Raw genomic sequence first — 25,164 nt, 5'->3', positions numbered from 1 at the left:
ACTGAGTCATCTGTCGTCATCGTTCCACCGCGTCGACCGAGTGCGGGCTGCCGCTGCCAGTTCGCGCGCACCGGTGATAGAGCGCAGTCAATAGACCCGCCACTATCAATCGAACCACTATTTTTGTTCACTCGACGCGAATGATAAGCCGGCAGAGTACGTGTGCACCTGGCGCGCGCCACCGTTGACGACGAACGTTATAAGTGCTGTGACCGATTTCCGAACAGTTTCCCGATTTAAATTCACATAATCCAGACGGATGACTGACATTTCGCTCTCGTTGCTGGTGGACCGTGAGAAACAAGGGGGCGCCATGGAAAGTTGCTACAAACTGTACACATGGATCAACCACACGCTGCTCATGTTGTTGCTGCAGATATTTTGGAAAATGAGCCAAATATCGGACTATTTTAAACAAAAGTGAGTATACTGTATACTGTAAACTGTGAATTTGCAAGATATTTTTGTTTACCGATTTTTCCGAAGGCAGAGTGTAGTGCAAAACTCACTCTATTTGTATGCGGATAAGACTAATTTTTAAATATTTTTTTAACGGTAAATTATATCCTTAACATTTGCATTAATTATTTTAATATGCCAAATACATTATACAGCCAATGTTCGATTCTAGTTTTGAGTTTTTTTTGTGTCGTAATATTTTTAACATTAGGTTCTCTGGTCAGAGGATAATGGTAGTTTTTGATACGAAATTCTCTTAGCAAACTCATTAATTCTTGTCAGTGTCACGTTTTATTGCTTCATAAGACCTTTACAGTTTACATGTAGATATAATATAGGTACTGAAAACTGTATTGTGTTTTAAATAGATTGATATTTCCAAAAAAAATAGGTTTGTCTATGGTTCTGTAACCGTAAATCCTCAAATATTTCCACCATTGTATGGTCTCTGAACCACTTTTCCTTATCTTAATGTCAAAACTATAACAGTTTTAACAGTTTGAACTTGATTGTTTTCATTGGTCTAACCTAACCTGCATCCTTGATCAAGTCTTGGTAAGAATACGAATTGATTTGTAATAGCTATGTAGTTAGGGTCGTTATTAATAAACAAAATCTCTTTGTCGACAACTCTGAAGCTAGCAATGCGAATGGCTTATCCTCGAAATGTAGGCACGTGACATTAACAAACTAGTGATAGGTCAGAAGTATAGAGTAGGTTACAGGCGTATTTGGACTATAGAGTAAAGAGTATAGACAATATAATCTTTATAGACTATAGAAGTACTCTGATTGATTCAAATACGTTTTGTACTATTTGAATGCCAAGGGTTAAGTGTAAAGTGAATGCTATGGCATTTTGCTACGAACTGATTTTGTAGCGAGGGATACCGGATATTATGCGTACATAGATACCTAACTATTACCTAGTGGAAATATGCGCATAGGTACCCGAATTGTCAATAAAATACAATGTTCAAGTAAAAATAATTATTTGCACAATTAGGTACCTACCTAGGTACCTTGAATATAATAAACAATCATAGAACATCTCAAATGAACCGCTTTATCATGAATCTTAATGCCTTCCTTGTTTTCATATTCCATTAATTGAAATTATTCTTCTGATTAGTGATTTTTTGTTTTAAAACATTTTGTTATATAGGTAGTAGGTACCTATGCCATACTTTTAATGTTATTAGACATGTTTTTAAGAACTAGACACATCCGTCTACAATCTACCGTAGGTACCTGAAATGAGAACATATTATTGTTATTAATCTTAAGATTGGAAATAATGTTATGTAATGTTAACCTAATAATGGATTTTTTTCTGTCAAAATCGTTTTATAAGATAGTACATATTTATTTTTTATCTATACCTACTTACGAGATTGTTTGTTTGTTTGTTTGTTTGAACGCGCTAATCTGCTAACTACTAGTCCGACTTGAAAAATTCTTTCGGTATTAGATAACCCATTTATCGAGGAAGGCTATAGGTTATATTATATCATCACGCTGAGACCAACAGGAGCGGTGTAACGCCGGTAAAGCCGCGGGGCGCAGCTAGTTTTTGATAAATCATAATTAATCAATTTGTGATCAAACGTTATGTAAATTTCTTTCTGATAACAAACAAACAATTCATTCAATTTGACAGATTTTGGAATTTGTAAACAAAATTTGTTGATTTAACTAGTTTTGTTTGTTTGTTTGAAACAATTACATTCGCGACATAAACCATTGTTTTTGCATCAGTTTAACAAATAAACACGTTTTGTTTGTTCATCATACAAAAACAACATGTGATGTTAGTAAAGATTTAAATGTCGTTAATTAGATTATTAATATTATCTTAATGAGAACTGTGAACTGCGAAGGAACAGCTGAAGTGTTATGATTATTTTAATTTAAGTGTTTGTGATTGATTTCCTACTTTAACTAATATCTAGGTACTTTGTTAGAACTTGATAACGGGAAGCACTCCAAATTACAAATTTTATAGATTTAATTATTTTTTTTTATTAGGAAATATAAATCTTGAACTTATGTACTACCTCCAGGCTCCATGTAAAAATGCCTCTTTACGATACCTACCGTAGTCACCATACAACAAAAAAAGTATAATATTATAGGTACCTACAATCTACATAGTACATATACGGTCATACCCTACCCTGAAATCATTTACTGGGTAGGTATGACAATGCGCTCCTTTTTAGGGCAGTCGTATCATAAATAGGTTTATGAAGCGCGTTGTCATTTTTCTGATTGTATCTTGGCACCAAAAATTTATATTTTTACAGGCACATTTGCCAATTTGATAAATAAATTTAAAAATCTTGATATATCTCAAAATTATATTGAAAAATCATCTTACCTAACTGTTAAAATATTTTTGTTAATTACTTGATAAAGGCAATTAATTATTTACATGGAACTAAACTGTAAAACCACAGACAAGGAATTTGATAAATAATTTAATGAAATAGTTAAAATATCAATTAAAAGTCTATTAGCACATAGGTTGGTATTTCTTATCTTAGGAAAAACAAAAGCAACAATTTTCTAATAATTATTATGTCTTCATGTCTTATGAAGACGTAGATAGTGATTCACAAAACGGCCTCATGCTTCTGTAATGACGTCATCAAAATAAATTTACTAATATTTGTTTACTATTTCGCAAATATTGTTTTTCTATAAACTGCGTAGGTAGTTACAATATTTTCGAAATGTTATAAATTACGTAATCCATTCAAGGATATAAATTTTTACAATATTGTCAACATAGGTACTTAAGTACCTAAGTTTATAATATTATTTTCTTGAAAAAAAGAAAAATAGCTGCGCGTTATTAATCCCTTTTGTTTTCAGTTTACATTTTTAGTTTTTAAAAGCAAATTATTTTATCACCACTAAAAACAATAGTAACTTGATTACAAATAAAAAACTAGGCAACCCACCCTTGTGATTTTTTATCTTTGCTAGAATTTTATTTTGTCATTTCCTGCCATTTTTTCCCGCTTTTTATTTAAGAGCCCCTTATACTGAAAGTTTAGGCATTTTAGGCACTGAGACGGCTCGCGCCCGCGTTGCGCAGGAGCCGGCGCGGCATGAACTCCGGTGACCTATGAAGGCGGGCGAATACGCCACAGTATAAATAAATCAGTAGTTCGATTTTATTTGCTATCGTAGGAATGTATTTGATAAATAAATTTACTACTTATCCTATACCATTAAACGAGCAATATTTGCATATTTATATATTTGTTTGTATATATACAGTGTGGAAGTTTTCGATGTGCCCTAAATGGAAAGTACTTGAAATACTAGGGGTAGCAAATTTTTCTGAAAGGTAACATTCCTTTTTCAAATTTTACTTTATTATTAAAATCGATAGAAACAATATAAAATATAATTTATTGTTAATTTTTCGTAAAAATATTTGCTCTTAGAAATAAAAATATCATGGAATCTAACATTTTTATTGTAGAATCAACATCATCTCAACATAAAGAACGCTTCTGGTTTATTGGTCTATTTTATACATACATTTAAAGTTTAAAATGAAACTCTCGTTCTGGATACATTAATTTATTTTCTTCTGAAAATATTGGTAATAATAATTAAAAGTAAAACAAATAAAAAAGGCAAAATAATATGTAATTGAATATAAGTATGTAATAAGTATGTTAGTGTATTCAACCAACTTAAAAAAGTGTATTTTACAACAATTTGAATAATAATCAATTAATGATTGAAAATGACACCCGTGACGAAAAGATGTAAAGTTTTCGTCCGCACCATCTTGAATTTTAGTTTTGACCTCATATTGGTTAATAGCTACCCCAATAACCATGAAAATGATACCCATGACGAAAAGATGTAAAATTTTCGTCAGCGCCATCTTGGATTTTAGTTTTGAGCTCATATTGGTTAATAGCTACCCCAAAAACCATGAAAATGACACCCATGACGAAAAGATGTAAAATTTTCGTCGGCGCCATCTTGGATTATTGTTTTGACCTCATATTCGTTAATAGCTACCCCAAAAACCATGAAAATGACACCCATGACGAAAAGATGTAAAATTTTCGTCGGTGCCATCTTGGATTTTAGTTTTGGCCTCATATTCGTTAATAGCTACCCCAAAAACCATGAAAATGACATTCATCACGAAAAAAGTCAAATTTTCGTCGGCGCCATCTTGGATTGTTGTTTTATAAAAATAATATTTGTCATACTCATTGAATACAGATCAACCAACATCATAATAGTCTTTCTACTAGTACTTCAAAACTTTGCCGCTATTCCTATTCAACAACCCATATAAAAGAGGATCTCAGGCAAGGTAATTTTTAAAACATTTTACAAGGTAATTTTTTTAAATCACTACATAGTATATAAAACAAAGTCGCTTTCACTGTCCCTATGTCTCTATGTCCCTTTGTACGCTTAAATTTTTGAAACTACGCAACGGATTTTATAGTTCTTTCGATTCCCGGTCGAAGAAAATGAATTTTTGAAAATCTTTGAATGCAGTTCTATTTCTTTTTAAAATAAAGGAAATTTGCTATCTCCAGTATTTCTAGTACTTTCACCCAGGGCCCATCGAAAATTTCCACACTGTATTTACAAACAAATATATTAATATGCAAATATTGCTCGTTTAATAGTATAGAATAAGAAGTTAATTTATATTTACAACAATAATCCTAGGATAACAAACAAAATCAAACTACTGATTTATTTATACCGTGACGTGCTCGCCGTTTTACTCGCCGCTCGGTTCTAATACGCGAGCGGCGACTACAACGTGGTCGGGAGCAAAACTAGCACAGGTCCTCCTTCGATGACGTCCGGCTGGACTCTGGCGGCACTGACGTGGTGCGCGCGAGTCGCATTTTACGTATTATATTTTATATAGAAAAAAATAAGGGCTAAATTATAAATCTATCCAAAAATTTCCCTGTAAAACCTGATTAGTAAATTAAATGTAAAATTTTCATAAACATAGCGTTCCCCTAATTCTCATAAAACTGATTATGCTTTCAAAATCGATGTTACTTCTGATTTTTTTTTGATCGAGTTAAATGTTTAATATTGTGTTTTTATCCAAAAAAGTCACTAGATCAAACGTTTATCTGTGCTATATATTTTTTTAGGATTTTAAATATGATGATTTCTATCCAAAAACCATGATTTAGAAACATACATTTTGAACAATGGGGCCGGAAGTGAAAGAAATTAAGCATTTTTCAGGTAAAATTATCAGTTTCTATTGTGATTTTGAATCTTTAATGTCGTAGTAGTAACTACATCTTTATTCTTTTGGGTAGTATGTAGGTACATATATTATTTTATCTATACTTGGAAGAAAAGTTGGCAAACGCAGGTATTAGCTTAATAAAACGTGGGCACCTAACAATATAAGGAATTAACCTCATTCTAGGGACTTTACTGTAATAGTAATAAATTTAAATAGATGCTCTGTAAACTTGGGAGAACATTACTCACTATTTTATCGTCGAATTAAGTTATCCGAGACGTTGTTATTATGAGAGAACAATATTAAACAAAGGCCAGGAAATTATTAGAAGTAATGCATTATAAACACTAACGCCTCGTTTTAAACCTCATTATTGCATAATAATAATTTCATGGTCGCAGCTTGTAATATGTACCTACCTCTAATTGCATTTTGCATATTTAATTGGAACAGTATTACAAGTATCGCGCCAAAGTTCATAAGTTATTGATTGATCTATTATCATATAATATCGGAGTCCAATCTATTATTTTGGACGCATGTATGTAGTAATGTACACTTGCACTATGTCGTAAATACACTCAATAATCACACGTGATTCATGACATTATGCAAGATTAGATAATTTAAAATTATCGACATTGATGTGGGAATAGGGTTTAAAATAGCAGCTAAAATATCACACTGAAAGATACTCTCACAAATCATACATTGAATTTCTACCCTCATTTGATATTCATAAGGCTTACCCTTATCATTGTCATTTATTAAGCTTATTCTGTTCAAATTTTACATTGGTTTTTATTGAATGTCATATAATAGATCACATTCAGATAGAGGGAAGAGACTGCTTTGCTGTAATCAAATAATTCTATAGAAATAGTCAGATTTGTAAGTCATTGTATCGATGGACAATCCATATAATACGACATGTAATAAAATTTTCAGACGTTCTGCATTGTGAATATGATTTTGGTTCATAATACAATTTCATAATACAAGTATAAAAAATATTTTCGGTCCATTCAATCTAAAGAATCCTCTTTCATTTTATTAGTTATTAGGTATGTATGTAGAACATAATATTATTTATGGATCTAACAATATAATGATACTGTTACGGTTCGATACAGTTGAGAACTATACTGCCTCCTCTCGAAATGTGTCCAATAGTACAAAATTTCATCCTTATTTTAATAAATGAAAAATCAATTCAACAGATTAACAAATACAGTGCTGTTCGGATAAGTTCTAAAAATAACCGGTTGAGTCAGTTCGGTTACACGAAGGTTGCGGAGCACTTCCGAGTTCACGTAAACATGTAGCTTGATATAGTTTACCTTCTATGATGAATTCATTAATACTTGATGCAGACATTCACATCATTTACGGAAGTTGGTCATATTTTCATTCGCAAGGAATTGTCTATATTGTCACTGAAATCCAGGATTCCAGGAATACAAGAAACACGCTACGATACGCCTTTTTCAAATTTGCCAGACAAAACATTTACGTTTGGTATTCATAATCACTATTTTGGGGAAGGTCGTATAAATCTATGCCTAGTTATATAACACTTCAAAATAATGGTGCAACTTGTGCCAAATTTTACATCATAATTCATAGCATATTCACTGCGAACAACAATTTCACATAATTTGATATTTGTCTATTTCCCAAGCGAAAATTTTTTTAACAAAATCCTATCCATAGTTTCTTATGAAAATTCTTATGAAAATTCCTAAAAAAAATGATTTTTTTTTAATCTCACATACCTAATACAAAAATTAATTCATTAGTGATTAGATGCAATTCATATACTTACCTACTTATTAAATAATTTTCGTAACTGTGTAGGATTGAAGTACATATAAAGAAGCGATTCGTATTTATAAAAAGCTCGCAATTATGATTTGTGAATCTACTTTGGTTGCAGTAAAACCAATGCAGCTTTTCAAATAAATTACTGAAAATAAGTGAAATGAACTTGACCTACGAGCGACTCGGATTTCAGTTCTTTGGAAGCAATCCAACGTTTTCATTGCGTTATGGAATATTTTTAAATCTATTGTGAACATTTAGCTGTAGGTACTCTAATTTTCTATGGTACTCATGGTTTAAAATGCAATTTTGATTAAATGTCGTTCGATCTATTCATGTTTCATAATATATTGTTATAATATACGTTTTCATTTTTCATTTCTTTGTTTATTGATAAGCCCTTGCCTACGTCTTATTATTATTGAATATTAATGACGTCGCGTTGCGTTGGTTTGAATTAGGTTTTAGGGTTGAATATTTATAAAACGGCTTTTAAGTTTTAATATAGCAGTACTTACTACCTTATTATTAGCATCCAATCAAGGAGTCAATTATGTACTTGATTTTAATTGTAAAGTGTACTAAGTTGTATTAAGGACAACGGAAAACAAAACTTACAATACATACATCTTATATATAAAAATGAATCGCAAAATGTGTTGGTAAGCGCATAACTCGAGAACGGCTGAACCGATTTCGATAATTATTTTTTTATTATATTCCTTGAAGTACGAGGATGGTTCTTCGAGAAAACGTAATTATGTACCACGGGCGAAGCCGGGGCGGACCGCTAGTAAGTTAATAAAATGTAATAAGATACCAATATCTCTTGATGGATTCATTTTAGAATTCAAATTAAAAAATAATATCAAGTAGGTAATGGGTATCTAATGTCAATGTGGTGAATATTTAATATAATACCTATATTATCTATCAGTTTGCGTGTTTGTTAATGCTCATATACATTACCGACAAATACCAACATTAGGAACGTCATTGTCAAAACCAATTAGTTACACGCTACGCTGAAAAACGCAATAACAAGGTCATGTTTTCATGAACTCCAGTTATCATTTGTGGGTAATTTTAATGAGCGAGATCGATATGAATGAAAAGTGATATAAATGAAGAGTTGTGCAGCAGGATTATAACTATTCAAAGGTTTAATAATGTAATTAAGTTTAACTACCTAAATGGTTGTGTAGTGACGTCTACCTGTATCAAGAAAACCTTTCAAATTAAGTACATTTTTAAAGGTAGATATCTAAATGTGCCGTTGCAATCCCAAAAACCAATATCTAATCTATAGAAATATAATAAATTTACATAGAAAACGATCAAGAAATTGCTGAAAGAAATGATTAAAAATTTTGGTATAGGTATGTTGTAAATTGCAATCTAAACCTGTTTTCGCAAAAAAAATGTGCCTCTATTTTTTTAATTTTGCCATTTGATAGTCCGATGACTATGACCGTTATATCATCACTTTTCCAAGAAAGTTCTCTTATCGTATTTAGATACATGTAATCGGAGTCAATATATATCTATTTGGTGTCATCATTGATAAATTTATCGGAGGATTTGGCGATTATTTATTAAGAAAATATTAAATTTTATCGATAACAACCTTTATCATAATACATAATATCTAATTCTTAGTATCCCATATCTTTTATTCTTTTCTTATTGTTATTTATAAAGGACCGGAAGGAAGTTGGCGCGGAAAGTTTTTTTTAAATTATTATTAATATATTAATAATAATATTATAATATAAATAATATTATTAATAATAATTAAAAAAAAAACTTTCCGCGCCAACTTCCTTCCGGTTTATAAAGGCACTTTAAACGACGGTTGACAAAATTATACTGAATATTTAGATTTAAGAGGTCTGTTACATTATTCAAAGCTTTCCAATTTACTTTCTAGAGACCTCCTTGACCCTTGATAATATGAATATATTTTTAAATTAATGATATTAGGTAACTCAACTTTTTCTGCCAATATTATTAGGCTTACTTTTCCTTTTCTCGTTTTTAGATATCGTCTTGGTTTATAAGACATTTTACCACGTTTTTTGCTATTCATGGCAGGATATTAACTACTATTTTTAACAATTTCTTCAAATATAATATAATAATATAACTAGCTGTGCCCCGTGGTTTTACCCGCATTGCACCGCTGATTTTGGTCTTAGCGTGATGATAATATATTTTAGCATATAGCTCACCTCGATAAATAGACTATCTAACAGTGTAATAATATAATTTATTCTATCCTACTACATATAGTATAATATAATAAATGCGAAAGTTTGTGAGAATGGATGTATGTGTGTGTTTGTTACTTTCACGAATAAATACTCCTGAAACGATTACAATGAAATTTAGCACACATATAGAAGGTAAATTCAAAATTGTATTAACACATAGGATAGGTTTTATCCCGGAAATCTCATGGGAATGGAAACTAAGTACTTATGTGGATTTTTCTTGAAAACGCGGGCGAATCCGTGGGTGGAAAGCATTGTTATAATATTAGCGTAGATTATGGGGCTATATTTTATAAATTTGTTTTGATTTACAACAATTATGACTCAGTAGACAATAGACATGACGAAAGATTTTGAAATCCTCTTCCATAATGTGTGTATACGTTTACTATACAAGAAAAACCCTATATTTCGGTAATATACTTAAATTTAACGAAGATAAAAGCCATTTTCCAAAAAATATTTATTAACTGTGCCAAAACAGCTCGCAGGTGTCATGGCGTAGGCGTGACGTCACATTTTGGTAAATACGTAATTATTTGTACGCATTGCGAAGAAAATTAAAAAAATATTTATTTAATATGTGTTATAGAAACGAATTTCAAAGTTTATAAGTGGTGTGCAGTATTGCAGTGTGAATCCACATAAAAATAATGCTCAAAAATGTGTAAGTAATTATTTTAAGCGAGAAAATAATAAGAAATGATTGTATAAAGTTGGCGCGGAGAACCCCGAACCATGTATTCGTGAATTCGCAATTATATTTCTGTTCTGAGTCGATAAATCATACGTGAAACAATAGAAAATAAATAAAAATGCGTATTCTCAACATATTCATAACAACAAAAAACATCTGATTTGAGTTGTTTACTTAAGCGTGACGTCACGCGTGTTTTAGTCAAAATGGCCAACTGCAGTATTTCAATGTTTTATTTTATTGATAATCTCATTAATCTTAATGTTTTTAAGATTTCTAAGTCACTATATGTAATTTATCTATTATACATTTTCCCTTAAAAACACTAATACGACCATTTATGGATACTGTCGTCATGCCTATTCTATGAATAACGTAATTTATCGATTCAATATAATATTTTATAGCTACAAAGTCTTCGCGGCTCGATATAATAAATGCACTAAATTGATTTATAGCGCTATCTATACTAATCCATACTAATATTATATAAATGCGAAAGTCTGTCTGTCTGTCTGTTACTCAATCACGCCTGAACTACTGAACCAATTTGCATGAAATTTGGTACAGAGATATTTTGTTACCCGAGAAAGGACATAGGATAGGTTTTATCCCGGAAATCCTATGGGAACGGGTTTTTCTATGAAAACGCGGGCGAAGCCGCGGGCGGAAAGCTAGTAATTGATAAAAATATCACCAATATTATGTTTTATGAATTCCTATTATAAATATAATCATCCATCATAGGTTAATTTAAACAATTGGGTTAAGTAAAACGCTCATTATAATTTATCATAATCGCTAGCATTCAAAATGCCTATTATTAGTGCACATAATTTGTTTGATCATGCGCCCAAACAGAACAACACCGAGGCAAGTAGGTACCTAGAGATATTTAATGAAGAATATTATTAATGAAAACCACAAACAAGTATATTTTTCAACTAGCTTCCGCCCGCGGCTTCGCCCGCGTGGTGTTTTGATAAAAGGTAGCCTATGTTCTTTCTCAGGGTCAAAAGATTGTCTGTGCCACATCAAAATCGGTTGAGAGGTAAAGCGTAGGTAACAGACAGACAAACAGACAGAGTTACTTTCGCATTTATAATATTAGTAGGGATAATAATATGTAGTAACAACATAATATTAATTTTCCTCAATGTTATCACGGTTAAGTCATTACACTAACAAGCCTAGTTCACGTCAGTCCATGAACTTGTGATGATCACTGCTAATCAAATAGCACTTAAAATACCTGTTTATATAACGCCTCTTTAATTAATAGCTTCAGTATCGTTCTATAGTCTATATTACTTTGTCCTTCAATTAAGATCACTGAAATTTAGTAAATCAATGTTTTAAAAGGCTTAGGTACCTACCTAGAAGTTTCTAGTACCCGGACATATTACAGTATCGCGTGTCTTTCATTATATTTATTTATGATGTCGTGACATAGTATGCCTTGAAGGAATCTTAATTAATATTGCTTCAAAGGTACGGGGATCGATATGGGTAATAGACAATAGAGGAGTGGCCCTGAACCCTTTTGCGTGAACTTTGCGCATCTGGGTTGATTATTATTTATGAATATGATAGCTCTATTAGCGAAAGATTCCTACTATTACCAAGAATTTACAAGGAATATAAAAAAACCCAAGAAATTATGGACTTTAGTAAATAAATTAGCTAATAATAAAACTGTAAAATGTACTTTACCTACTAAATTACTTATAAATTCTGAATATATTACCGAGCCAAATGAAATATGCCAGATATTTAATCAATATTTTTCTACTATAGGATCTCGTCTAGCAAATTTAATACCCCTACAATATCAAACCAACTCTACCTCAACCTTACCTAAATCGCCATCAAAAAAGTACGAATTATCCACTTTTGATCCGTGTACACCTAATGAAATTTTAAAAATTATAAATAACCTTAATTCAAACTGTAGTACAGGTCTTGATGGTATTACCACAAAAGCAATTAAATGCATTAAAGAAAAATTAAATCATACCTTAAGCGATTGTTTCAACCAAGCTATAAATCAAGGACGTTTTCCGGATTCGTTGAAAATAGCGAAGGTAACTCCTATCTATAAGAGTGGTTCAAAATTTGAACCTGGTAACTATAGGCCAATTTCGGTTTTGCCAGTGTTGTCAAAAATATTAGAGAAGATTTTACACACGAGATTAGAAAAATATTTAGACTCATTTAATTTTATATCAGTTCGTCAATACGGTTTTAAGCCAAAAAGTAACACTCTGTCAGCGACTATAGACCTGACTACTAAAATAAAACAGAACATTGACGCAAAAAATCTAGTTTTGGGAGTATTTATTGACCTACAAAAGGCTTTCGATACCGTTTCTCACGAACTTCTAATAAAGAAATTAGCATCCATTAACATTACTGGTAAAGCACTAGATATGCTGAAATCATATTTAAAAAATCGATCACAAATCGTTAAAATAGATAACTACAATAGCATTCCCTTACCAATTACATGTGGCATACCACAAGGTTCGATTTTAGGCCCATTGCTTTTTTTAATTTATATTAATAATTTACAAGATTTAAAACTAAATGGTCATCTAACACTTTATGCGGATGACACCTGTCTGTTTTATTTTGGTCCCTCTATACATGACATGATAAAGCAAGCACAAAATGATTTAAATAAATTAAATAAATGGTTTCAATACAATCTACTAACAATAAATATATCTAAAACGTGTTATATTAAATTCAAAGCTCAGAACAAAATTATTCCACCACACGCTCCACTTAAAATTAACGGTGTTGTATTAGAACAGAAAACCCACGAGAAATACCTAGGTGTAGTGTATGTCCTTCCCTATTATCGGCTCTTAGACGCACACGACCTCTCACTCCGACCGCCTGCAGCCAACTGAGCTGTGTGAGCGGTGTCACCGTTGCACGTGCGCAAGAGATGACATAATACTTCCCTCTCTTTCACTCACATACACTACATCCCTCCTTTATTTTAGAAATTTTTAATTTTTTCAATTAATTTTATTAAATAAAATATTATGTTCTATTCGGGTATGTTATATGTATGCTTCTATTCTAGTCTATACCTAAGCACCAGTATCAGTCAATGACCTATTATACTAGTAGACGCGGCATACGCCAACATCATTGCACTAAAAAAACAGCGTAATTAATACATACCTACTTACTAACACATTATCACCAATACAGTTGTTCTCTCTTTCACTCTCACGCACGAGACATAATACATGTCTCACTCCTGTACTTCGTAATAACAACTGCCGATTAAAATATAAAAAGAACGTCCAGCCACGACGCTGAATGGTGCGTGACTAAGTGAAACTCGGGCACTTAGCTGAGTTTTTTTCTTGCCAAAATAGAGAGCGGGTAACGTATCTAGCTTTTTTATATATCATAGGTATCAGTTAGTAAACACAGCTCAGGGACACGTCCGCTCCATACCAGCGATAGAGTAGAATGTGTCACCTGGCCTAGTAATATAATTATATCTATATGCAACATCTCTCCTTTTCATTTTTTTTCTTTTTTTTTTCCATTAAGTATATGTATATTCAAAATTATAATAATTTTTACAATATATGTATTCAAATCGATATTAAATAATAATTTTTTCAAACTCAAACCTTCATTCATCAACCATACCTCGTCCAGAAACGTTTAAAACGTTTCGTCAGTATAAGGACAAAATATGAATTTACCACTGGTTCGGAAAGCCGCCTCAACAGAGAAGAACCGGCAAGAATATATAGGCATATAGTCGCTCACTAAAATCTTCTTCTTTAACCACTCTATCTAAAAAGTGCATCAAATTACGTTGCGTAGTTTTTAAGATCTAAACCTAAATAGAAAAAGACATAACGGGACTTTGTTTTAAACTGTGCAGTTACATCTACATATATTCTGTGGTAATACATTAATACTGTAGTGTATGTCCTTCCCTATTATCGGCTCTTAGACGCACACGACCTCTCACTCCGACCGCCTGCAGCCAACTGAGCTGTGTGAGCGGTGTCACCGTTGCACGTGCGCAAGAGATGACATAATACTTCCCTCTCTTTCACTCACATACACTACATCCCTCCTTTATTTTAGAAATTTTTAATTTTTTCAATTAATTTTATTAAATAAAATATTATGTTCTATTCGGGTATGTTATATGTACGCTTCTATTCTAGTCTATACCTAAGCACCAGTATCAGTCAATGACCTATTATACTAGTAGACGCGGCATACGCCAACATCATTGCACTAAAAAACAGCGTAATTAATACATACCTACTTACTAACGCATTATCACTATTACAGTTGTTCTCTCTTTCACTCTCACGCACGAGACATAATACACGTCTCACTCATGTACTTCGTAATAACAACTGCCGATTAAAATATAAAAAGAACGTCCAGCCACGACGCTGAATGGTGCGTGACTAAGTGAAACTCGGGCACTTAGCTGAGTTTTTTCTTGCCAAAATAGAGAGCGGGTAACGTATCTAGCTTTTTTATATATCATAGGTATCACTGTTAGTAAACACAGCTCAGGGACACGTCCGCTCCATACCAGCGATAGAGTAGAATGTGTCACCTGGCCTAGTTATATAATTCTATCTATATGCAACATCTCTCCTTTTCATTTTTTTTCTTTTTTTTTTCCATTAAGTATATATATATTCAAAATTATAATAATTTTTACAATATATGTATTCAAATCGATATTAATTAATAATTTTTTCAAACTCCAACCTTCATTCATCAACCAGACCTCGTCCAGAAACGTTTAAAACGTTTCGTCAGTATAAGGACAAAATATGAATTTACCACTGGTTCGGAAAGCCGCCTCAACAGAGAAGAGCCGGCAAGAATATATAGACATATAGTCGCTCCTTCAAAATCATAGTATTTATAATAACAATAATGACAATTTATTTAAGTATACGACAATCTATCATGAATAAGTTGTACACTTATATTTAAGTTTATTAAGTCATTATTTATTTATTAACCAATGGGACGAAATCGTTTTCAGTAACTTAATGTTCCTTCTGTAACTTAACTATACTTTTGACTAACTGTACCTGTACTGTACCTGTACTGCACCTGTGCTGCACCTGTACTGCACCTGTACTGTACCTGTACTGTACTGTACCTGTACTGTACCTGTACTGTACTTAACCTGTTTTATTTTTTCCTTACATGACTATTGCACTACCTTGTTGATATGTTTCACTCACTATTTATCATGACCTGCACTCCAGGTCATTTAGAAGAGGTGAATGCTGCTTCTTCTGACGCATAATTTAATTCACTTTACCTGCACCGGCATCTGCACCATCTAAGTTTCCACTGTTTTCCCACATATTAAAATTATTAATAAACGATAGCTGCAAACCGAATTATTACCAAGTGAAATGCCTATAGACTGGGTACATACCTACTTAAATGCTCGGTTATTCTTTAATATCTATATTCTGTATATGTACTTCGTTACTAAAACAATATATGTTCCGATTTTAATTCAATATACCTAATAAAATCGGAATGTAATATAATATGTATATATCTGTACCCTAAATAATATAATAAATATTATACGGCAAAATTGTAACCAAACATTAATTGGTTCATTATTTATTCTTATTTAAGCAACAACAACTTATCATATGATCCTTAGGCACAAGGAAGATTTGTTTATTTATTCCTTTGTCCGTCTCTCTTTCATATCGCAATAAAGCGATTTATGATATATTTTTGGGTGAAAGTTTAGAGGCTAGAAAGTGGCAGCCTTTTTTATAGCGCATTAAATATATTTAATTCATACAGATACATAGTATTACAACGTTAAGGTTCATAATTATCAATTATTTAAATACCAACTTTCGGGTATAAACCACTCTGACAGAATTATAGTCTTAGTGGAGCTTGCTCTGCAACAGTACAATATCATACTATACTGTGCCATTGACTTCTATTGAACCGCTTTTAGCTTCACCTGTATGTTCGTATAACTGTATGCAACCGATTCTTTTCGATTCGCTTATGACCTACCCAAACCGTACAGATTTAACTTCAGTGACAATATTACAACAATTTATTGACAATACAATAATGAATATTTAGTAAAGCGTGATTAATAATGTATTACTTTTTTTTATACTTCTTATTGTAACCTTAACACACACGCGGTGTTGTTCATTGTATGATTATTACATTAATAACACATAGGTATTTAAAATTCAATTAATGTAACGAACCTAAAACGAATCAAAATGTATCATTTTGTTGATGACTTTTTTGTTACTTATGATAACATTTGTATTTGTATTACTGACAACTTAATAGCCACTTGAAAAAGAAAAAGATAACTTAATGACAATAATAATGGCTAGACATTAATCACACATTAATGGTCTGAAAATAAGTAGTTGGATACATATTTTTTTTTAACTGTACAATGTTAACTGTAACAATCAGTAATACAAATTTAACTGTAACAATCAGTAATACAAATTTAACTGTAACAATCAATAAAAACTTTGTTTTCCTATAACTATATAAGTATTTGCATAAATTATGTAATTAACTTGAATTTACAATATTCAATTTTGCATTTCGAAATCAATACCACTATACCACCTCAATATTGTAGAGATTAATACTTGGAATTTATATTCTGACTAAGGCACGAATGGTGACCTTTTCGCGATAATACATTTTTTTTTTTGCTTTGACAAGAAATCTTTACCGTATTTCTTAATTGATAATCTTTTATTCAATCTAGTACGATATCCATTATTTTTTCGCAGCGGTGTTAATGCATTAGGTGCGATATTTATATAGTAGTAGTATATTTATTAATATAGTAATAACTATATGCACATGGTGTATGATTTTACCATGGTTCTTACATATACTTTGCATATACCAATATTTGCGGTATGATGTGGTTATGATCCATTTTTTATTTTACATTAAATGTTCGTCTTGAAATTAACCTTTATTATCTATCTAAAAATTTTAAGTGTATATTTGACAGGTTGTTTGTCACTATACACTATCTATCAAAGTAATCTACTATATAAAAATAAGTCGGGTTTTCCTTCCTGACGCTACAACTCCAGAACGCACGAACCGATTTCCACGGCTTTGCACTCGTTGGAAAGGTCTCGGGCTCCGTGAGGTTTATAACAAGGAAAAGGTGTCTCTGGTGCGAAACGGACTTCGCCAGGTTTGCTAGTTATTAACAATTAACGATTCATATTTTATGCCAACTGTCTATTGTCCAACTTTTGTCTTTCACGGTATATTATTGTTTATATACATATAAATTACGTAAAAGTCGTTTTCAACGTTCCAACATGTAATGATTAACAGTGTGTTATACCTAACCCCAAACCGGGGTGCTACATTTCCGCTGAGAGAGTGGTGTTATGCTACTGCTACGTTCCGTTTAGAAAGCTTCTACATACCCGCAACGTTCCCGCGCAGGGAATTGTCGCGTCCTTGCCACGTTCCGATAAGGAACCTCATACGCTGCTACATACCGCTTAAGACCCATCTTCAGTAGTACTACGACATTGCTACGATTGCCGCTAAGGAAATCCTTCTACGTCTTGCTTGCTTCGGCTCTTAATTCCTGTTGAAGGAATTCAGCGACCAACCCTAAAGACACCCTACCGCCTAGCCTTCGCAACGAGACGCGCACTCCATCTTACGTCCACCTATATCAGTAAGAGCCCTACCGGAGGGTTTGGACCTAGGTACACCACGACCCTTATTGTTACTGATATTTGTATTTTATTTTATTAATTAACTAAATTAATTGCCGACTGTATGGTGAGTATCTAGTTCTTATTATTATTTTTTTTGTTTCCACCTCACCTACAACGCCACATAGTATATACAATAAAAATGAATAGCCAAATATGTTGCTAAGTGTAAAACTCAAACCTCGGCGCGCAGCGTATCGGCTCGACCAATTCGGATAATATTCATGTTCCAATTCGTTTAACGAACCAATAAAAGGCGAAAGAGCATTACAACGTCTGCCAGGTGGGTAGTTTGAAATAATGAATATTGAGACTACTCTGTATGTCTCTCATTCCATTTATTTTTGTTTTCGAATATTCATTGTTTTATTACCTTACCCTGTTTATGATTATTATATTATCACTTAACCTGTCTAACTTTATAGTTGTCGGTTAAATGTGCAATACCTATCGCAGATATTTTAGGTATTGTTATCATTATGATTATTCTTTCGTTGTTTAACAAAATCTGCTATGAAATTATGAAAATATTAAGTCACTTTTAGATAAGAATAATAAAATCTACTGTAAATATTTTAGTATTTACTGTATGCTCTTAAAAATTGTATTATTCCATTTTTTATTTGGATATCAATACTAACCGTAAGTAATTTCGAAGATACAATCTATCTTACGAACAATACTTCACTGTGAAATGGTGACGAACTATCACTTTTTTTTTTAAGATCGCGTATTTAAGTGCATGAGTTCGCAATATGGGCATCACCCAAAATATAAACATTTGATACGAGCATCACCCGTATCACATCACTACAGGCATCACCTGTATTGTAATTATATTACGACTACCAGGCATCATTTGGTATAAAATTACAAAGTACACACGGGCGTCACCCGATTTTTGTTTTTGCACTACCAGGCATCATCATCTGGTATAACATTACAAAATACACACGGGCGTCACCCGATTTTAGTTTTTGTACCACCAGGCATCATCTGGTATAATATTATAAAATACACACGGGCGTCACCCAATTTTTCTTGACCACCAGGCATTATCTGGTAACACAGTACACTTTTATTACATCGTCTCAAACTTTTTGGTCTGTGTAGCGCATGTCGCGTGACGGTCGGCTGCCGAGTAGGTATAAAGCAGTGTTCGGAACCGTTCGAACAGTTTCACTTTTACCGTGGCTTCATAAAACCACACAACATTTTTTTTTTGTCAGGCTTCATCTTGTAACATTATAGCTTAACAACAACAACTTTAGAAATCCCTTGTCGTGGTCCACATCACCATCGAAACACATACATCAACTTACATGAACTTCCATAATGTTACTATATTAGCCTGTCCAGGAAACTTACGTTCCTTGCATGATAACCATTAATTAATTCTTTATGCAATAATGAATAATCTTAAATAATACTCATGCAACTTCACATCGAGTAATTAAATAAGATATAAGTGGGTATTTGGTATAATTATATTTTTGTAACCAGACAAATCTATTCTGAGCTGATAGGGAATCGAACCTTCTTAGCTCATTTAATCATGTTTAACCAATCCTTTAAGCAGGTTTTTACATATCAGTATCAATAAATTTATATGTAAACAAATGTCCCAAAATAATAATCTACAGCCTCGACTAAACAAAATATCACATTTAGTCTCGCATAACGCAGTTACAGTCCTATGCATGACTACGTGAGTACATATACTGGACGACGCTAGCTGTATACCCGTACACTGTACAGTGTATTTATCAAACAGGCACCATACGCTCAACAATAAGGACAGCCCGCGTATGCATTGGTATCGGTGTAGTTATGTATACGAGAAACAATTGACAACACCTAGTTTATCCTTCTGGCTGCAATTATTTAAGAGGTTTTGCTAAATCTTTATGTAAACGAAACCTTCGTTTTCTACGGCGCGGAGGCCGGAGGCCTCTCGAAAGGCACGCACATGTTATTTATCTACTTTGTGCGGATATTTTTTTTTATGTAAGCGGCACAAAATATCATAATGAAAATAGGTATGTGTGTATATTATTATTAACTTTAATATTCCCTTCGATGTAACTCGACTGTGGATATAATTAGTTCAATAGTTATCACAGCACACCTATTTCCTCCCTTTTTTTTTTGTTTTGTAATTTTTTTCATTATCAAAAAAAATTACTTACATATATTCCCGATTTACCTCGTCGCCAAAAATGTAGTGTATGTCCTTCCCTATTATCGGCTCTTAGACGCACACGACCTCTCACTCCGACCGCCTGCAGCCAACTGAGCTGTGTGAGCGGTGTCACCGTTGCACGTGCGCAAGAGATGACATAATACTTCCGTCTCTTTCACTCACATACACTACACTAGGTTTGCGAATCGACAGCTCTCTAAAATGGAATTATCACATCGACCACCTAAAAAATAAATTATCAGCACTTCTTAGATCTCTGCGTAATATCACTTCTTGCATTCCTCATAAATTACGCCACACCATCTACAACACGTTAGTCAAACCGCACCTAATGTATTTAATAGAAGTATGGGGTAGCGCTTACAAAAATAAATTAGCGCCACTACAAATTTTACAAAATAAAATTATTAAAACCATTTTTAACTATCCTTTTTTAACTTCTACGAATAAAATCTACGACGATACTAAAATAATGAATTTAAAACAATTATACTTTTATAATACGTGTATGTTCATCCACAAAGCGCTACACAAAAACATAAATACAAATATTTTATTCTCAACATCAAATCACCACTATCCTAATAGACGAGCTAGCTATCTTGCCCTCCCGAAGATCCGAACGAATTATGGAAGGCGAACGGCAACATACGAGGGAGCACGTTTCTATAACGGATTGCCAAGCAAATTGAAAAGTGTAAACTCATTCATTGTATTCAAAAAACAATTAGCGAAACACATCCTGGAAGACCACACGCTCAAACTTTGAATGCAATGAATGAGTGGGTACCTAACCTAACTTATGTAAATAACCTACTCTAAATATTTAACTAACGAATGTTATTTTTTATACATACCTATGTTTAAAATTAAGTTTCTCATGTAAGTGACTTATTGTCTTAATGGGAATAAATGTCTTTAAACCTTAAACCTTTTTTTCTATTATGGGTTATATAAATTTTATAATATCTATAATTGAATTGGCAGAAATTGATTCTATGTGGCAATTCATAAAAAATATTCAAAATCTTCTTGTATCAATGAATGGTACTGTACCTACTTAATGTGAAAATTAAATGGGTATATCAAGCAGTAAACACCTACACCATTTTTGGAAAAAATCTATAATGAGCACCTACGTAGTTACCTAGATAATTTTATGTTCATAAATTATAATATACACAACATAATGTATTTTACTTTTTCCTGAAAACAAACGATCACGAAGATATAAACTGAAGTTAGGCCTTCTGCAGAATGAAAATCGTTAATAGTTTCTAAAACTTAGAAGCCTCCTCACGACTTCAGGTACATATTATAATTACAAATTACAATAACCCTTATTGCTTTACTCATTTGTATTGCACCTTGGAACTGATTCTATTAAATACGATATAATAGTAATTTGTTACTGGAAAAAATAATTAATTCACTGTCATTCACAAGAAACGATGCTTCGTTGAATTAATTATATTTAAAATATGCTACAGCACAATAGGTCATTAGGTAGGTAGGTACTATACATACCAGGTAATTGACAAATAGTAATCATTCTAAATTAACCTTGATTGATATATCCGATATTAATTTAATCTTAGGAAGTTATAATTGAATACTACGATATAATTATTTAAACAAAAATACTGATTATTTTGGGATATTATGATAAAGGATCATCATAATCACTAGGTATAATATTATTTATTTAAATATGGTGAACAGTGCAATAGAAAAAAAATAGTGAAGTTGTTATTAGTCATTAGATACGATTTATTTCGATTGATATTTTCTAACTAACACGAACGAACTTCATATCTAATTATCTAGGTAGTACATATCTCATATGACAAATGAAATTATGTTTGAAAATGAAACAATGCTTCAACATTATATTTTTAAACCATTTTATGTGGAGTCAGGAGTGTTAAATATTTTGAATAGGTTATGATAAGAAACTAATTCTCTTGAATTAGTCATTAGTCATGGCATTTTAAACGTTTTAGTAATTGTATACACGATGACGAAATTCTTAATTAGGAAAATTACAAGATCCAAAATGGAAAAATACTGAAATGTATTGACTATTGTTAATGTGGTTTTCTGCGCTACTACATGTAAAGTAAATAAATTATTCTGCAATATTATTTCTTAGATACATATTTAATACCTGTCTGTATTTGCTATGAAAATAATGTCTTGTACTTATCTACATATCTCAATTATTTAAACTTGAAAGATAATTTTATAATAATAGGTTATCAATTTTATCGCTACATATTTCATAAATACATGTATTAAAATAAATATATTAATGTTTTTGTTTGTTTAACTTTGAAAATGGTCGGAGATGGTGCTCATTAAACGATAATTGTAAAACGAGGTAATTAAGAATCGCGATGAAAAAATTAAATTCTGTTTAGTAATTTTGTTACCTAAGACTTTTATCAAAGAAAACTCATATTGCAAGAATGTTTAATGCAATGCGATACATGATTCATTATGGCATTAACAAAGGTCTTACGTAGTTCTCATTCATTTATTTTTAGTAGGTATAAGACAAAAATAAACAGGCTCGATATAAGCATGATTGCTGATTGATTTATGATGGTATCCGTGTTCCTATAATATATGAAGAATCAAGAAAACTTTATTAGGTATTCTTGATTGATTGTCTCATTTGATTTGACTCTTGATCAATTTCTAATACCTATATATTTTATTTCATTACAGGTCAGTCGAGGAAAACAAAACTCGGACTTTCGTTTTCACACCCCTCACAAAGGAGTACAAATACAGAAGGCATATACGCTCCATGTCTGATGTTCAGAGCAGTACACCATACAGACTGCCCTTCAGGTCTAAGAAAAACTTCTCTCTCTCTTACGACTCTGATACCCGCACTAGAAGAATCATGGCTTACAACAGACAAAAGATTGAATCGTCAGACTCCAGCGACTACTGCGAGCTACCAAAAAGGAAGAGCATAGAGTATAACATCGTGAAACACTCGGATTCAATGAGAATTCTATAAGATCTGATGCCTTGAATGACTCGCGGGTCAGGCTAATGCACAACATCGATGTGAGCTGTTTCTCATACAGAAAAATAGGTTACATTCTACGCACACATACGAAATCAATTGGCTGATGCATATCTTTGAGTTTATTGACGATGTAAGAATGAAATGGTGCCTGATATGTATTCTATTGCAAATAGAAATACATCTATAACTTATATTTAAAAACATCATGGATACTTGTAGAATATGTTTAGTGCTACTGAAATTAATATAGTTTTAAGTATCAATTTGACATTTGTAGACTTTACAATAAAATCCTCTGCAAATCCTCTATGCAAAACCTCTGAAAACAATGTTGAGGTCTTGCTAGATGGAAAATTTATCATCATTAAAATATGAACGTTTTTGCAATTTGTTTGATGTTTTCTAAGTCACTATTACAAAATGATTTCTTGCAAATTGTAATGAAACGTAAATATTTGATGATTTAGAAATATTATATTACTTAAAAAGGGACCTAACATTAGGTTTCGTGAGTCCATGGTGCCTAGCGTGAGTAAGCTATATAAGTTAAGACCTAAGACAATGGGTGTGTCAGTTACAAGCCAAGCCTATGTGAATATACCAACGGTTAAATTAAGTGATTTCCTTATGAGACTGTGATCGTGTTAGAGTATGTTAATGTATTTATTATCTCAAAAGTGATTTAGATTTAAGATATATGTATTTTGTAAAAATAAAAAGGATTTATTTAAGAATATCCACGAGGGCTGTTTAAACAACAAAATATGTTTAATTTTTCACTTTTAAAGATAATAACAAATCTAACTTTTTAATGTAAGATTAGATAAAATATTGAATGCGACTGTGGTATTAAGATAAGTTAACATTAAATAATGACGCAGAATATATATTTCGAATAAAAAATATAATTGATTGCAAGAGGAAACGCACTCTGGTTAAAAAAAAGACTAAAAAATAAGGAAACGACAAAGTTCGAACTTCGAATAATTGTCTAAGTCTATGTCTATATATATTGGTTTATACCAAATTTAATCTTTTCATTAATTTTTATAATTGTTTATGTACTGTATTACTGTATAGGTATGTGTTGATCTATTGAATATCTATGATGATAAAGCTTGAACTAAATATTAATTGGTTTAACAAAAATGTATCTAGCAAATGATCATTGTTTGAATTTAATCGCTTCTTTTATTAAACAAACAATACTATTTGTGATTATTTGATTACTCTTGATGGAGAGAAATGATGTCATCTTGTAATTAATAACCTAACAATATTGAGACTATGTTTGCATAAAAGGTTTATATATGTTTATTAACTTGCGTTGTACCTACATTTATATTTTTTACGAATGGCGAAAGAAAAGTGAGATATTTTAAGATAACGAATAAATCACACATAATTAAAAGTACGCTCTTGTTTTATTTATTAGTAACTAAGTATTTAAAAAAACCTATAAGTACCTAAGTACCTAATTATAATAAAACCATAATATAAAACGTGGTAGATAATATGGCCACAGTTTAAATATTAAACTATGACATTGCAGTTTGCACTGCTTAGTGCTTGAATGTAATCTAAAATCAAATTCATC

At 31.9% G+C, this 25,164-nt stretch overlaps 1 protein-coding gene across 1 annotated transcript; it reads left to right on the top strand.

Annotated features, from left to right (window-relative positions):
• Positions 1-24,691, top strand: LOC149483900 (uncharacterized). The gene is made up of 2 exons (XM_089701390.1): positions 1-420; positions 23,255-24,691. The coding sequence occupies exons 1-2, from the start codon at positions 260-262 to the stop codon at positions 23,553-23,555; spliced, it is 462 nt and encodes a 153-aa protein (XP_089557516.1). The 5' UTR covers positions 1-259; the 3' UTR covers positions 23,556-24,691.
• Positions 24,692-25,164: the final 473 nt, after the last annotated feature.

Source organism: Colias philodice, chromosome 12 (assembly GCF_061535455.1).
Source record: "Colias philodice isolate Cphi_HAF_F1 chromosome 12, ilColPhil1 Martin Lab GWU primary, whole genome shotgun sequence".
In the NCBI taxonomy this organism is placed as follows: domain Eukaryota; kingdom Metazoa; phylum Arthropoda; class Insecta; order Lepidoptera; family Pieridae; genus Colias; species Colias philodice.
The sequence above is the reverse complement of the archived record's forward strand: the minus strand, read 5'-3'. Positions and strand labels throughout refer to the sequence as shown.